We start from the raw sequence: 16,972 nt of genomic DNA, 5'->3' as shown, positions 1-16,972 counted from the left end.
GTAATTTTAAAACACAGTTATTTTCAGGAACTATTTATGCAGCACTGTCCCCATGTTTTAGCCTCCAATCCCTTTAATCACAACTTCAAAACGTCATTTGGACCTGTTTAAAAGCTGAAATACTTCTGCCTATGATATAAGTTAAATATAACATATTTACAAACATCAGATTTATTATGTTAGTTTAAAAAAAAACACATCTCCTTAAAATTTATTCAATAAAAACTTTGGAAGAGTTTCTGGCCAAAAAGCAAGCACAAACTTTTACTCACAATATTCATTACTGTCCAAAATTAGTATCTTGAAGCTTCCTTAATATTTAACACCATCCCTTCTGATATTTTCTACAAATAGTAAAATGGGATAGATTCACAAAAACTCTCTAGGATATGTCACTAATGTTCACCTAAGAGAAAAATCTACAGTGAGATACTAGTTTCACTACAAAACTCAGCACAGACACCTAAGAACACCTCTGTATGCTTTTCCTCCAAAGGCATAAACTTCTTTAGATTATTGCTGAAACAACTTTCCTCAATCTGCCCTTTTCCTATTAGGTAAGTAAAACAATCGTAAAGAGCGCTACAATTCAGCATTTCGAGAAGTTCTAATGAAAGACGCCACTCTGTACTAATGGCAAGAAAGAATACAACCATCTTTTATTCATAAAGCTTGAATCACAGTTCTCTGCTTAAAAAAAAAATGTTATCTTAGCTTCATGAGATTATCAATGTGCTACTCAAACTAAAGTAAATGAAAGTAAATTCACAGATACTGCTCACATAAATTCCATTACTAACGGATGCACTCAAGTTCAACCACATCTGCTCAACGTCCTAGCCACCCAATGTCAGTACTCACAGAGTACAGGAGAGTAACACTGAAGTACTGGATAATGCTGTATAGAGCCATGAACTTAAACACACAGAAGGAAGTCATCAAAGCAGCACGGCCTTCCCTGTGAAGAGAAACACTGGTATGTGAACAAAGGCACCTAAAACTGCTTCTCCACACCACACTGACGTATCCTGACAGGTGCACATCACCACGCAACCACTACAGCAGAGTGCCAGTCTACCAAAAGAGCCAAACCAAAATGAAGCAGAAGAAATGAGAATCAGTGATTTGTTCCTGAGATACAGCACAGATGAGCTATGTCCCACTAGAAGATCCACATTCCTATGATAACTTTTCCTGTGGTATTATTACAGCAACACCCAAATATGAGAACATCCTTCATTTATATTACCTGATGAGGTTTGGCACACAGGAAATACTAGGTGTTTTGGAGGTAAAGGGAGATGCCACTGAAGCCTCGAGTTCTGATAAAGAAATGCCTCCATGTGCTCTCTTCAAAGCCTGCAGGTTTCAAAAAAAAAATAGTTAAGTTTTAGGAATGTGATTTAGGCTAAAAGTTAAGACAAGGTTAGGCTAAAAGTTAAAGATATAGAAACTATACTTACACCACAATCATTTGCTCCATCACCGCACATCCCAACAAAGTAACTAAAAGACAAATGATTTTAAGATTTTTATTTCTTAAAATATCCAATATTTAGCTTATGATTTCTCTAACTGTATCATTAAGGACTACCATCAGGAATCCCCTGGTGGACAGATCAAGCTTTCCAACACAAAGATCAGACTTGATGCTCTGCAAGCAACAGCCTGCAGTGAAATAACCAGGGATTATTCTAGCTCTGTCATAGTACACACCTTCTCATAGTTGTTCTCTCCCCCTAACCTCTGTGTGTGTGTGTATACATGAGAAATATTAATTATCTGGCCTTGAAACAAAATAATCCACCAATACTTACTCTACATTTTGCAGGGCTTCTACCAATTGTGTTTTCTGATCAGGTGCCATACGAGCAAAAACAGTACCATGCAACATCAACTGGAAAAAAATAGGGATTTTTGAAAAATATAGCTCACTATGTATTTACGTAGAAGTCTACATATACCAAACAGCCTACCTTAGGTACAAGGTCTTGAAAATGCTCCAGTATCACAGAAAATGATTTGCCATTCATTGCAAAATGGTAACGAGTCAACTGCAGGTCCTCCAAGCTATCATCAACCAATTTAATTGGAATCACCTGTGTGAGAGAGTCGAAAGCAACACTCAGGCAGCCAGACTAGGCAACACAATCCTACATCTTCTTCAAAACTAAATTATTTCATTTTGACACTTTACACCAGAAATTAAACACTTAATATGTTTTAAAAGTAAAAGAAAATTCAATTGTTAAATTAGCTATAATGTTTATTAAGGGAGAAAAAAATAAGAACTTAAGATCAACTACTACTTCAATTTCAAATGATTCACAAAACTGAGTTTTAACAACACACATGCATGATCTATCACTAATTACTTCTAAAATGGGGTAAATATTTGGGATTCTCACACTTTGAAGCATTGGGTCTCAATTTTATACACTGAGTTTTCTGGCTTCATCTCAGTGCTGACTCATCCCTACCTCCAGAAGCCTCTATTTGCATTTAGTTTTCGCTCTGCTATTCTGTGATGCCTGATTTTTAATTTGTGAAAATTCACTTCCAGCAAGCAGGCGTCTAAAGACCAAGTGCTCCTGACATTACCTCCGAGTCAATGGCTGGTACGCTGCTGCCCTGGGGCAGCGAGTCTGCATAATGCCAGTTGATCTTGGCCACCTTCCCATCCTTTGGAGGTAATGCTTCAGCAATAATAACTTTATCCTGAGGTAGAATCATCCCACAGTCTCTGGCCACGGAAACAGCAGTCAACATGTTGTCACCTAGTTTTTAAAATATTTTAAATGCATTAAATAAAAATGGCAATATACAAATCTCAAACAACTCCTCCCAGTGAACGGATTGGGCAGAAAGGATCATGTACAGTCCTGACCCTTGAAGTTTAAAAGCAGCAAATTCAAGGAATACTTATCAACAGTGGTCTCAAAAATACAAGCACAGATAACCATTCCAACCCATAATTTTAAAGAGAAATACAATAATCTGTTTCAGTCATGCACTGCTAATTGTACCACAAAACACCTGGAAGGGACCTACACACAGAGCAGGGGCTCAAGAAACACACTTGGAGATAACTGTGGGGTTAGTGAGTGGTACACTGTGCTGTAACACCAGTGCATATGGTGTAGCAGGATGAATTACAACAGCCAGAGCTACCAAAAAACTACTTCAGAACTGCAGTAGTCGCTATAAAGAAGCAAGAGAGGCAACTTCTCAGTCATGAGAAGGAAAGAACTCACGAAAACAAGGACAAGATTATAAAAGAGAAACAAATCAATGGGGGAACCCACAGCTACTACAATCGAATGGTAAGGCACTTCTTCCTCCAATCCGCACACACCGTATCTACCGGTTTCTTCCTGTGGCCTTCACAAAGCCATATTCTGTCACCGCAGGAAAAGAGATGCAGACAGAAAGTGCGTGGAGACAAAGGGGTCTCTAGTACTAAGAGTTTATGGATGCCAACAAACTTGGCAATATGGAGCTATATATTGTAAGTGTGCTATACTCTTTCATCATGAAGAATCTTATATCTCATTATTTGCTAAAGGAAAGAGAAAAGAAACAAAAGAGAGTTGCCAGTTTCATACCGCTAAGGACAAGAAGTAATTTTATATCAATAGTATATCAGGAGAGGGGCCAGTGTTGTGGTGCAGCAGGGTAAACCTCAGATTGCAAATAGCCGCATCCCAAAGAGAGATACCTATTTAAGACCCAGCTGCTCCACTTGGAGCCAGCTTCCAGGTAATGTGCCTAGGAAAGCAAGGGAAGAAGCCCCAATTCTTTGGTCCCTTATCACCCCATGTGGAAGAATTGGACAGAAACTCTTTCTGGGAGGTGAGCCACAACAAAGCCAAGATCCAGGAGGTTCAATGGGTCTCCTGTGTGGGTGGACGAGGCACAGTCTGATGCTTTTCCCAAGCCACTAGCAGGGAGCTCAACTGGAAGTAGAACAGCTGGGACACAGTATCCGCATGGACGCTGGCACTGCTTGTGGTGGTTTACTTGCTGTACCACAACACTAGCTCGTACATTAGAAATCTTTAAACAAAACTAGGGGATATCATAGCTACAGTAACTAAATAAAAAAATATTTTATTATCAATTCAAGCCAGGGTAACTGTATGCTCATATAAATGTAATTCTAGCAAATTACTGGTTAATAAATTGTGCACATGGCAGTTCTATAAACGAATAAAGGATCCAAATGCATAAATAAGGCATATTCCTAATCCGAGACACTCCTATTTCTAATGGAGAACACAAATCTACAAACATCCATAATACATGATTAAAGAATAAAAAGGAGCAAAATTTAAATTTTTATAGTGTGCCCTTCACTATTTTACTGAATTTTCTATAAAGATTTTCTTAAATCTCAAAAAGAATAATACAGTCTCATAGCCAGGCCAAGTACTCGGAGCTCAAACAGGACAACCATAGGAAAGAGCCACTATGACGCTTTAATTACTAACTCATCACTCCTGCACATCACAGAACTTGGCCTCTAAGAGTCACACTGTTTTTTTTTTTTTTTTCTGTGTTCTTTTGTAGAGTCTAACCTGTGACCATGACTGTGCGAATGTTGGCTTTATGCAAATCTTCAAGTACTGCAGGGGTTTCTTGCTTTAATTTGTTCTGCATTATAATTAATCCCATAAAATCCATGTTGTTTTCAATGGCATCTCTGCAGAAAAAGAAGTTTTAACACATAATGGTTTAGTCATGAGAACACAAGTCCTGTTCTCTTTATGCTGAGAAAGCAATTGAAAATATCTATAAATTATATATTAAAATGTTTTATAAGCTGAATAAACCATGTGTGCATTTATGACTTCAGTATCTCAAAAATTTAAAAGGAGAAAAACAATTCCGAAGAGGTGGATTTTTGACATTAAATTTTAACCTTTGAGACATTAAACATAAGGGTCATTTGAAAGTGTGTGATTCTGTAAACACTAAACTGCTGCTACTGAGGAATTCACACATCCTGCATCCCCTCCAAAAATGTAGATCTGTGCAAAAGCGTTTCATTATCCTTCAAATAAAATACTCTAATTTAAAGTAACTGTATATCATAAGCACATTCAATACAGTTAAAGAGGATTCACTGTCAAGTCCTTGATTAATTCTCTAAACTAATTCTTGATCTTAGAAATGTGATCAGTAGAAAGAAATCTCACGAGTCCAGAGAGGAGCTCTTTAGAAGACAAACAAGCAATGCAGCTACCGAGACACTACTGTTGACACAGTCCAACATCCACTATGTACCAAGTGTTGACTGTGGTAGTCACTGGAAGGACAGACAGGAAGACATGAGCTTTGTCCTCCAGGTGCACTTTCAGAGTAACATATATGCAACCAAGAGATGCCTACAAAAAGTACACGGGCCTTAGCCTTACAATGGAGACGAAGTTTGTTTAAGGGCAGTCACATTCTTCAGGAAACTCAAGCTATCAAAACTGTGTTCCAGGAGTAGTTCTCTTTCAGTAGGGAAAGAGGGCTTGAAGTCTGGGAAGAGATTTCCAGACTCACAATTAAAATGATTTTTTTACATTAAAATTCAGTAACAGTGGTACTCGAAACACACATTTATGAAGCCTAAAAATCTTTAAAAATATGTAACAATGGACAATAAATATAATGAAGAATATTTAGGCAATTTGATGTAAAGGATATGGATGATAAAGCATATTTTTCCAAGCAATAAAAGTTCCCTGAAAAGCTAGTGTGATGGCCCAATCAGCTACTCTGCCTGCCAGCACTGGGATCCCATATGGGCGCCAGTTCTAATCCCGGCAGCTCCACTTCCCATCCAGCTCCCTGCTTGTGCTCTGGGAAAGCACTGGAGAATGGGCCAAAGCCTTGGGACTTGGCACCCCAAGGAGACACGGAAGAAGCTCCCACTGTTGTGGCTATCTGGGGAGTGAACTAGCATATCAAAGATCTTTCTCTATCTGTATATCTGTCTTTCCAATAAAAATAGATAAATCTTTTTTAAAAAAAGTCTTAAAGCCTGAAATTGCATTAGATTCCTGTGAAACTACTACAGTCCAAAATATTGAGCCACTTTCCTACAGGCACTAATTTCTGGCTTCTGCTGGTTTCCTACCTCTCTGGTGAATGATATAGTCATGGAAATCTTACTTTGTAATTAATTAACAGTAAACTATTCAAGACTTAAAAGGTCTTAGGCTATAAGAGAAATGCTAAAATCCATTCCTGCAAGACAGAGTGAAAGCAGAAAATGCTGTGGTTGAAGGATTAGAAAAGGGGAAGGGCTGGAGCAGGATGGTGGGGAAGAACGTTGACAGAAGAGTATAAGGTATTCTGGGAGGGGTCAGCCTGTCCAAAGGCATGGAAGGATGAATGAGAGAGCCAGGCTCAGGAACTTCTGGTATTCCAGTTTTTAAAAAGAGGAAACTAGCAAAAAGTAAAGCTGTAAAGAGAAGAAACCAATGTATCTTTTGTAAGAACTAGAATAGAAAATATACATCTGTGGTTCACAACCATGCCCTGCTAGAGCACCTGCTAGAGATGTTTGGAAAAAACCACTCTGAATCTTTCCCAAAAATGGCCAAATTAGGTAAATCAGTAGATAGGTCATTTGTGCTTAAAAAAAAAAAAATGCTAGGGCATACCATCAAATGCCCCAAAACAAAAATGCTTTCCTCAAAGGGTAAGTCCATCTACAGTAATGGCAGCAAAATGACAATCCCTGAGTGTTTTCAAAACCTGCTATTTACATAAGGAAGGAAGCAGGGAATCAGTAAAACCAACTAACTCCAGATAGATTTGCAGAGAGATGGTTCAGAAGCCTACTGCTTGTGTAACTCATGGCAAGATCACGTGGGGAAAAGGAACTGCAGAATTGTTTACTGTTGCTGCAGTAGGTCTGACACATTGTAGGCACTCAATAGTTAACAAAACTGAAAATGTTTGGAAAAGTTGTAAGGAAATACATACAAGGATAGAACAGCATTAGCAAACATAGACAGTCAATATAGAATGAGAATAAATCAGATACAGAAAATACATACTCTTTATCTTAATCAACTAAAATAATACTACATTACATATATTTGCAAACATTCCCAAAACATTTAGTAAATGATCAACTATATGCAAACTGCTGCACATGACTTACATAAACATAAACAACACATTATTGGAAAGACAGTAGGAAAGCCATTCAATCTTACCTGTTAATATTCTGTACTTTATGCCATGTCAGTTTTGATTCTAATTTTCTGTGTGCAAGAGCAATAACACGGAAGCCCTGTTTAGTGTACTCTTCTAAAACTTTTTCAAAATCAACAGGAACTTTTTTTAAAAAAAGAAAAATTTCATTGTTAGAAATTTAGACTGCTTAATACAAAAGCTCTATAAACACCAAGATGTTGTCCAAAGCCAGGCTATCTCCTCACCTGTTTCAGCTTTACAGAGACTGGCCACGACCTCAGGGGCTCCCTTCATGTACGCATCCATTCTCTTGTCTCCTAGCACCCGTGCCACCACACTCATACGTTGCAACGCAGAAGAAAATGGGAACTGGCGAACAATTCCTATCTCATAAACAGCCTACAGAATTTCGAAAGTTACACAAAGAATTTATTATCTTCAATTAAAAAAAAGGAAAAAACCACTGGGCTACAAGTAAATTTTCTTCACTTACTGGAAGTTCAAACAGCTCCTAAAAATAAATAAAACAAAAGAAGAATTCATTTAGACCAAACCTAGTAACATACACAAGTTATGAAAATCTTAATAAGCATTCACAAAACTTTATTTGGAAAATTTCAGAACCGATTATTTCAAAGTTACAATTTATTTTTCTACTACCTCCTACTTTTAAAAACTGTGTTCTTGAACATCTCCAATGTTCTGATATTTCAAAAATGTTAAGTACTAAATTAGACAAAGGGGAACACATTTTTAAATTCTCCTAATGTCATTGATACAACAGAGCTGTGTACTTTCAGATAACTGCAGTTAAACATTCGTATCTGTGATGGAGTTAAACAGGACATGCACCTTCCTCTTACAGTCACATTTCAAAATGACAAATCGAAGTGACAGCATCAATAACATTATCCATGACTTCCTACCATTTCCTGGTCCCCTGAAGGCGTGGTCTCAGGGAGCAGCTGTTTGGGAGGACGCACCACAGTAGGCATGATCCGATTATGCAGAGCTGTTTCTTCTTCAGTTGCTTCTTCTAGAATCTGAAAGGAAAACATTCCACACACTGTCTCTTAAGATTCAACTTGCTGTTTCCATTTTAAATGGAATATTATGGACATTCTATGGAAATTTTTTAAAATTACTGTCCAAAAACAAACTGAACACTACTATACATGGGTAAAACAAAACATAAATAAAGCTAGCTAATTAAACACCTAGCAACCCACAGGAGGGGGGAAGGAAGAGAGAGACAGAGAGAGACAGAGAGAGAGGGAGGAAGACAAAGAGAGATCTTCCACTCTTTGGATCACTCCTCAAACGGCTGTAACAGCTGGATCTAGACTGTTCCAAAGCCAGGAATCAGGAGCATCCAGAAGGGTGCCAGGTTCCCAAGTACTTGGGCCATCGTTTGCTGCTTTCCCAAGCTCATTAGCAGGGAGCTGGAAAGGAAGGAACCACTGCCCAAATGGGATGCTGGGCCACAGGTTGCTGCTTTACCTGCTGAAGTATACTGCCAGCCTTCAGGACCTCTTTTCTGCTAACAGCACAGGCTTCAAAAACATACAAAGTCCAGACACAGTGGCCAGAAGTGCTTGCAGAGAATAAAAAGGAAAAGATGAGCCAGACAGAGCTGTGGCGTAACGCTGTGGCATAAGCCTCTGCCTGCTGCACCAGCATCCCATACATAAACCAGTTTTAGTCCCCGTTGCTCCACTTCTGATCTACTGCCTTGCTTGTGGCCTGGGAAATTAGCAGAAAATAGTTCAACTCCTTGGATCCTGCACCCACATGAGAAACCCAGAAGAAGCTCCTGACTCCTGGCTTAGGATCAGCCTCTCCTTCTCTCCGTAAATCTGCCTTTCAAATAAAAAAATAAAAAAGATAAAGTCATGAGAGCTTAGTTTCAGTCTGAATACTTCTAGTTAAACTAATACTTTTCAAAGCCTTTGAAATATTTTAAGATGACCTGTTTTATTTATTTAAAAGACAGAGTTAAAAAGAGATGTTCCAGGGCCCGGCACCGTGGCCTAGTGGCTAAAGTCCTCGCCTTGAACACGCCGGGATCCCATATGGGTGCCGGTTCTAATCCCGGCAGCTCCACTTCCCATCCAGCTTCCCTGTTTGTGGCCTGGGAAATCAGTTGAGGACGGCCCAATGAATTGGGACACTGCACCCACGTGGGAGACCCAGAAGAGGTTCCCTGCTTCGGATCGGCGCAGCACCGGCCCGTTGCAGCTCACTTGGGGAGTGAATCATCGGACGGAAGATCTTCCTCTCTGTTTCTCCTCCTCTTTATATATCTGGCTTTGTAATAAAAAATAAATAAATCTTTAAAAAAAAAAAAAGAGAGATGTTCCATTCATTGGCTCATTTCCTAAATGGCCACAAGTGACAAGACCGGGCCAGCCCAAAGCCAGGAGCCAAGAGTTTCATCCAGGTCTCCCAGGTGGAAGCAGGGACCAAACACTTGGGCCATTTTTCTCTTCTCCCAGGAGCACTAGCAAGAAGCTGGATAAGAAGTGGAGCAGCCAGGACTTAAACCAGTATCCATATGGGATGCTGGTGCAGCAGGGAGTGACCCAACTTGTTATGACACATCGGCCCCTGATATTTACTTTTAAAATGTTTCCATGAAAAAACAATTTCAAAGGCCCGGTGCGATGGCCTACTGGCTAACTCCTTGCCTTGCAACCACCAGGATCCCATATGGGTGCCAGTTCATGTCCCAACTGCTCCACTTTCCATTCAGCTCCCTGCTTGTGATCTGAGAAAGTAGTCGAGCACAGCCCAAAGCCTTGGGACCTTGCACCCATGTGGGAGACATGGAAGAGGCTCTTGGCTCCTTGCTTTGCTTCGGCTCAGCTCCGGCTGTTGCAGCTACCTGGGGAGTGAACCAGCAGACGAAAGATCTTCTTCTCTGTAAATCTGCCTTTCAATAAATAAAGACAAATTACTAACTCCATTTAATATAAATTTCAAACAAAAAATTATATGAAACACACATAGGAGAGAAACTAATTTGGCCTTATAACCAGAGATCACTGAGGAGAATGAGGGAACAGTGACCAGTTACAGAACTGTATGTGAACTATCAGACTTCTTTTTCCCCTTCATAATTTTTTAAAAGTATTTATTTACATATTTTTTTATTTACTGAAAATTCAGATTTACAAAGAGAAGGAGAAACACATAGAGAGATCTTCCGCCCACTGGCACACTTCCCAAATGGCTGTAACAACCAGAGCTGACTGAGCCCATCAGAAGCCAGGAGCCTCTTCCAGGTTTCCATGTGGTTGTAGGTTCCCAAGGCTTTGGACCATTCCCTACTACTTTTCTAGGACATAAACAGAGAGCTGGATCAGAAGCAGAGCAGCGGGGACACAAGCCCCTATGGGACGCTGGTGCTGGCAGTCAAAGCATCAGCATGCTGAGCTACCATGCCGATCCCTTGCCGTTATATTTTAACATCTCTGAAACTGGGACACATCCCACATTGCATCAGTAACATCAAACAGATTTTGGACCTGGTTCTGGGAAATCATTCCACTCACACGTCAGAACTGGAAAGATCACAGATCAAAACATCTCATGGCCAACAAAAATCACTGCACACATTTATTTATTTAATCAATTTTCAAGAAGATTCACAATACTGAACTCTAAATCCTCTGAAAACTTGAACTAGAAAAAAGCTTTACAAGACGTCGAAGATCCATCAGCCTAGTTTGCTTTTCCTTCTGTAAATGAAGTAGGATCTTGTTTTGAGGATTAACTTTCAAGAGTATTTATTTCAGAAGATGGCAGATAGAGCACTTTACTCAATCATCCACCCCCTTTCCCTCTCACAATTTTAAAATGAAAAAAGAAAAAAACAAGGCTAACAGAGAACAAAACAAGCTGGGGACAAAGAGTAAACCGCAATGCTGATTGTTGTAATTGTGAGGGAAACAGCAGTCAGAACAGACACAGAGCATCAGGAGGTAGGTGCAATTATTTCAGCCAACACAGCTGAGACAAACAAAACAAAAAATAAGGCATCCTTCTCTAAAACTGCCAGAAATTAGAGCTGCTCCCAACAGGGCTGGCGCTCCAGAGGCAGGAACACTCTGGAGTGGATACAATTGTCCCTCTGACACTCAAGTATGTTCCTGGACCCCACGCTCCAAACACAGCAGGGCCCTGGCCTTCCCAATCTAGAGGTGCTCTTCAGGACCAACAAAGTTCCCAAGGACAAGGAAAAACAAACATTACTGACCACCCAGAGTCAAACAGACCTCCATCTGGAACCAGAAGGTACAATCCAGGTGCACTGTGTGAAACCCAAAAGCAGCAAGGAGATCAAACAAAAGCAGTAGCACATATTAGAAAAAAGAGATCCTAGCAAAACAGGTAACTCAGAAGCCAGAAGAAAACTTTATGGAGACTGTTTCTGTTTCTCAATTTATTTGAAAGAGGGACAAGGAGGACAGTCCAACCTCCTAAATGCCCACAACAGCTGAGGTTGGATCAGGATAAAGTCAGGAACTAGAAACTCGATTCAGATCTCTGTGAGTGACAAGACACAACCACTTAAACCATCAGCTGATGCATAAAGCCAACCATTATAAGCTCTGGATACATTCACTGAAACATCACACTGCACTCCACAATGTGAATGACCATTATGACAAATGAAACCAATTACTGGGCCCAGCCCAGCAGCCTAGCGGTTGAAGTCTTTGCTTTGCATGCAGTGGCCGGGATCCAACATGGGCACTTGTTCATCTCCCAGTTGTTCCACTTCCCATTAAGCTCCCTGCTAGTGGTCTGAGAAAGCAGTGGAGGACGGCCCAAAGCCTTGGGACCCTGCAGCCACTTGGCAGACCTGGAAGAGGCTCCTGGCTCAGCTCCGGCCATTGTGGCCACTTGGGGAGTAAACCAGCAGATGCGGGATCTTTTTGTTTCTCCTCCTCTCTGTAAATCGGACTTTCCAATAAAAATGAGTAAATCTTGAAAAAAATTATTATTGGATCTAAAATGGTAACAACCAGTGAATAATGGCAAATGCTCAGAAATGAAAATTATCAATGATAAAAACAGAAGGAAATTGTAAATAACAACCAAGTATGTATGTGTTTATATACAGAGCAAATACAAAAGAACACTGAGGATACACGACTACTTTATAAATTATGGCATGTGGCCAACAAACTGTGTCAGTTCCGATCCTTCCACCTATCTCCAGCCTACTGATAAGGTGCTAACAGCTGCTTTAACCTTATAATCACGAAACAGGGACCTGAAACAGCCGACCTCTATTAAGGGAATTTAGATTAGCAAAGTACCCCACCTATATGCAACTGCCTAGGTTGCATTGTATCTAGGCAGGTGTTACACTGCTGGGAGAAAAGCAGCTAATAGCTAGCAGACATCCTGGGCCTGGTTAATGCCAAGTTTGTGTTAATTTTATCAGTGTGTCAGCATAGTTGCCTATCTCTTTTTTTTTTTTTTTTTTTGAGGACACGTGGGAGACAGATGCCTGTATGCTAGCAGACGGTCTGTGGACCCACCCACATGTGAACGTGTGTGGGCCCTGTCTGGGCAGGCAAAGCTCCATCCATATTGGCACAGCACACCACAGGGAGACTGGGCTTAGGGATCTGCATGCTCATGGGTATGCAGGGCTGTGGATTGCTCAGAGAATGGGTTCTAGGGATTTGTGGGAGGGAGGACCACTAAGGGAGAACTTGACAGGTAAGGAGTGACTTCTGGGGGGCTCTAAAAACCAGGCCACGGCAAGGTAAACAAGGAGGCTGAGAACCAGTGGACCTTTGGTAGCCAAACCAACGCACATGCCATGTGGGAGACCCGAGTTGGGCTGCCTGGTATCAAATACTCTCTACTGGCTAGACTCCAGTATTGGGGCAGGGTGGTGGCCCACGTCAGGCTGGGCCAGGACACTACCCTGCTCACAAGAGAACTGGGTCTAGGAGGAGATTCTGTGGGGAATTTGTGGGCTCATATATGGTACTGCCATACCACCTGGCTTACTTGAGGAAATTGGGGTTGAAAACAGGTCAGGCTGGCTCAGGCTGTAGCACCCGCAGATACACCCAAATGGGATGGACCTTGCCACAACATCCACTAGCACACACAAAAGCCTACACTAGGGGGCAGACTGAAAAACAGGGGCCTAGACCTGCTGGCACATGTGAGATTTGGGTCTGGGAGTGGGCCTGGAGGGGTGGGGGGACTTGAGAAATTCCCCTGGTGGACTGTCACTCCCACTGATGAGCATGTGAGTCAGAAGGGTGTTAGGCAGGCCGGGCAGGGCTGCTTCACTTGTCGGTGGGTGTGTGGGTTGGCTCTGTGGGGAAGGACCAGGTAGGGCAAGGCCAAAACATAGCACACTGGCATGCCCAAGAGCTATGATCGGGTGCATGCCATGCCAGGCTATGCTAGGATATATCACAACTACAGATTTTCATGGAAGCCAGGGATGAGAGCAGACTGGGCAGGGCTAGGCTGTAGCACCTAACAACAAAAATTGGGACTGGGGGCGGGCCAGACTGCCGCATCTGATGACAAAGACAAAGACAGCTGATGGGCAATGCCAGGCTGGGTGAAAGCAAACACCAACAGCTGCAGGATCAGTGGCTGGGAGCAAGCCTGGTCATGGAGCTAAGGGATGCCCAGGCTGGGCTACAGTTCCCACCAGTGAGTGCAACAGCTGGAATCGGGGCGGCAAACTGAGCTGGCATGGCTGCAGCATCTCTCAGCACAGGTGTGAACTGAGTCTGGGGTGTGCCAGACCGGCCTAGACTCCAGCACCTGTTAATGCTCACAGGAGCCAGAGCATGTGTAAGACAGGCTGGGCAAGGTCTCAGCACCCTCTGAACCACGCAAGAGCTAGGTCTAAGGGGTGCCAGACTGGGCTGGGATGTAGCACCCAACAATAAGAGCCAGAATGGATGCAGGTTAGTCAGGCAGGGCTGCCTTACCTGCAAGGACAGGAGGTGGGCCAAGTCTGGCTGGGCCAAGAACCCACCAGTATGCACAAGATCTGCTACTGGGAGGTGACCTGATAGAAGAGCTTGGGGAACTCTTCTTCCAGGACACAGTTCCTACAAGTGAGTGCAAGAACCAAACTGAAAGCAGCCTAGACCAGGTCATGTTACAATACCCACCAGCATATGTGTGGGTCAGGTCTGGGGGTGGGCCAGTCTGGGCCAGTTCATAGCACCCACTGCCAAATGTGAGAAGTAGCAGTAGGTACAAGACAGGCCAGGTTGGGCTACAACACCAGCTAATTTATATTAAGGACAGGATGGAGGGCATTCCAAACTGGGCAGGGCTACAAAATCCTCTAGCCTGCACATGGTCTGGGTTAGGGGGAAAGCCAGGCTAGCCTAAGCAACCATTTCCACTGGTTCATTCACGAGCCAGAGTGAATTCAGGCTGGTTGGACTTTAATGCAGTACTGGCTAGCAGGTGCTAGAACTAGGAGGAAGTCCTGTCAGGCTAGACTGCATAACCAGCTGGAAAGTACAAGATAAGGGGCTGGGAGTGAGCATAGCAGGAAAATTATAGGCTCCCCCTCTGATATGCTGCAGCTCCCATGGTGAACATAAGAACCAGTGCTGGGCATGGACCTAGCTGGAAAGGCAATAGCACCCACAGTCATGAGTATGGACTGCATAGTGGGATTGGTTGGGCTGAGCTACAAAACCTGTTGATATGCCTAAGAGCCAAATGGAGAGGAGGAGCGAATGGGCCACTATCCTGCACACACTGAAATATGCAGGAACCAGGGCTGGGGGCAGGTCCAGTGGAGGTTGCTGAGACTCACTCTAACTAGGCCGCAGTTCCCACTAGTGCATGTGAGGGCAGAGTGTGTGGAGGGCAGACATGGACTGAACTGCAGCCATCCATTGGTTTTTGAGTTGAGATGGGGCTGGGGACAGAACTGAACAGGCAACTCTAAACACCAGTACGTGTAGGCTGATGTGGGTGAAGGACTGAACTGGACCCCACACTGGCTGACACACACACGTCAAGTCTGGGCTCACCTCTGGCAAGGTTTATTTAGGGCTTTCCCACTCAGCTGGATCACTGGACTCAGAACTCAAACCAAGGGAAAAAATACACAGCATGCGTGGTCTGACTGGAGTGCAAGTATCAGAACTGGGTATCCTCGGTTGTGGAAGTCTGTGCAGCAGATGGCATGCCCAAATGCACATGGGGGTCATGACAACCAGCAAGGCCTGCGCACCAAATGCACATGGGGGTCATGACAACCAGTTCATTAAGGCCTGCACAGGTTGTCTAGTACTACGGAGGGCAGAACAAATTGGACAAGTCTCCTAGTCAGTGAGTATCTGGGCCAGTGGAGCTTCTAAGGTGGACTCTGTCAGCCAATTATCTCTGGAAGAATTTCCACAATCTTGGAGCAACAAAGTCAACAGCATATCAGAATTATCGAAACCACTTGAGCAGTGCCCTTGGAATATGCTTCACATAGGGGACCCTGGGATGACATCGGGTGGCAACTGAAGCAATTCACCAGGTGGGATTGGCTTTCTCTCTTTCTCTCCCTGAGACTGGAGACAGCTGTTGCATTCACTTTCCCTCATTCCTCGACCCTATACCGTGGTCCACATGGGCATTCCTCTTAACTATGTAAATATCATAAAAAATAGAACGATTTATTTAAAAAACTGTCTAAGTAACATCAATGCTTTTTACATAATTCTGAACTCACCCATCCAATGGCTTCAAACATTTTCAAATCGAGTGGATCTCCAGAAAGCACTCCTTCAATTCTTGTAAGTGAATGGCACGTAGCCATACAAGCAACAAACTGAGATTTTACCAACATCTCATTGCAAACATTTTCTTCTGGTAAAAGAAATCTAAACAGAAAATACAGTGAATCAGATTTATAAGTTCTAAGAATTAGGACAATTTTATAGGCAATTTTTTTCAGGTTTTCTAAATAAAAAATAATTATTTTAAATCCAAAACTAAGCTTGTAAAACGAATTTTCAAGTGCCAGGAACACAGGAAAAAAAATCATCAGAGGGCAAGAGCTTGAGCTGCTGTGTGGCTGCTGGGGTGAGGAAGGTGGAGGTCTCTCTGAATCCTAGGGACATGCATGGGTTTCGATATCTACACAAGAACAACAAAGTCCTGGATCCACGTAAGGAGGGAATCAGTACTGATAGAATTACACTCATCCAAAAAAAGGCAATTGTGGGCGAAGACCTATGTAATTTTGCGAGAAGAGTAAACGAGAAAAAATTTCACTCACAAACCAAAATAACAAGTAAGCTTGTTGGGGCAGGGACTGCTGCACAGTGGATTGAGCTGGCTCCTCCCCTCTCTTCCTGATATTTATTATTATGTAATATGCAACATTATGATTTTGATTTTATATAACCTATATGCAGATTTTTCTGTTTACACACTTATCCATTAATTCTTGTACCCCATTACTGTGAATTCAATTCTCTTCTTTGTAACTATATTATAATTAGTTTTGTGTCACTGTCACTGGTGTTCTAGCACCTTAGCCTTTTTCTTCTTGCTGCTAAAGAGTCATTGTTGCTTTGGAGACTAGCAAGATGGTCGACATAGGAGGATGTATGTGAGGGAGATCACAGCGAGAGGGATAGAACGCAACATAGAGCTGCAGGGAGAGGAGTGTGAAGTTCCCTGGACAGTGTGGAGGCAAAAAAATCCACACAACTCGGAAGAGCAACCAGGAAAAATCAAAACAAAATAAAACAAAAGG

At 42.3% G+C, this 16,972-nt stretch overlaps 1 protein-coding gene across 4 annotated transcripts in view; it reads right to left on the bottom strand.

Annotated features, from left to right (window-relative positions):
* ATP13A3 (ATPase 13A3) overlaps window positions 1–16,972 on the bottom strand; it is a 90,023-nt gene that overhangs the window by 18,820 nt on the left and 54,231 nt on the right. For all 4 annotated transcript variants that reach the window (XM_058662097.1, XM_058662100.1, XM_058662099.1 and 1 more), the window contains 12 exons: window positions 15,941–16,091; window positions 8,124–8,240; window positions 7,691–7,708; window positions 7,443–7,596; window positions 7,218–7,338; window positions 4,578–4,702; window positions 2,602–2,777; window positions 1,977–2,099; window positions 1,818–1,897; window positions 1,464–1,506; window positions 1,250–1,359; window positions 862–958 (listed from right to left, as the gene is read on the bottom strand). In XM_058662097.1, the coding sequence (XP_058518080.1) occupies window positions 862–958; window positions 1,250–1,359; window positions 1,464–1,506; window positions 1,818–1,897; window positions 1,977–2,099; window positions 2,602–2,777; window positions 4,578–4,702; window positions 7,218–7,338; window positions 7,443–7,596; window positions 7,691–7,708; window positions 8,124–8,240; window positions 15,941–16,091 (1,315 nt within the window). The remainder of the gene's footprint in view (window positions 1–861; window positions 959–1,249; window positions 1,360–1,463; window positions 1,507–1,817; window positions 1,898–1,976; window positions 2,100–2,601; window positions 2,778–4,577; window positions 4,703–7,217; window positions 7,339–7,442; window positions 7,597–7,690; window positions 7,709–8,123; window positions 8,241–15,940; window positions 16,092–16,972) is intronic.

Source organism: Ochotona princeps, chromosome 3 (genome assembly GCF_030435755.1).
Source record: "Ochotona princeps isolate mOchPri1 chromosome 3, mOchPri1.hap1, whole genome shotgun sequence".
NCBI classification, from domain to species: domain Eukaryota; kingdom Metazoa; phylum Chordata; class Mammalia; order Lagomorpha; family Ochotonidae; genus Ochotona; species Ochotona princeps.
This window is presented reverse-complemented; position numbering and strand designations above follow the sequence as displayed.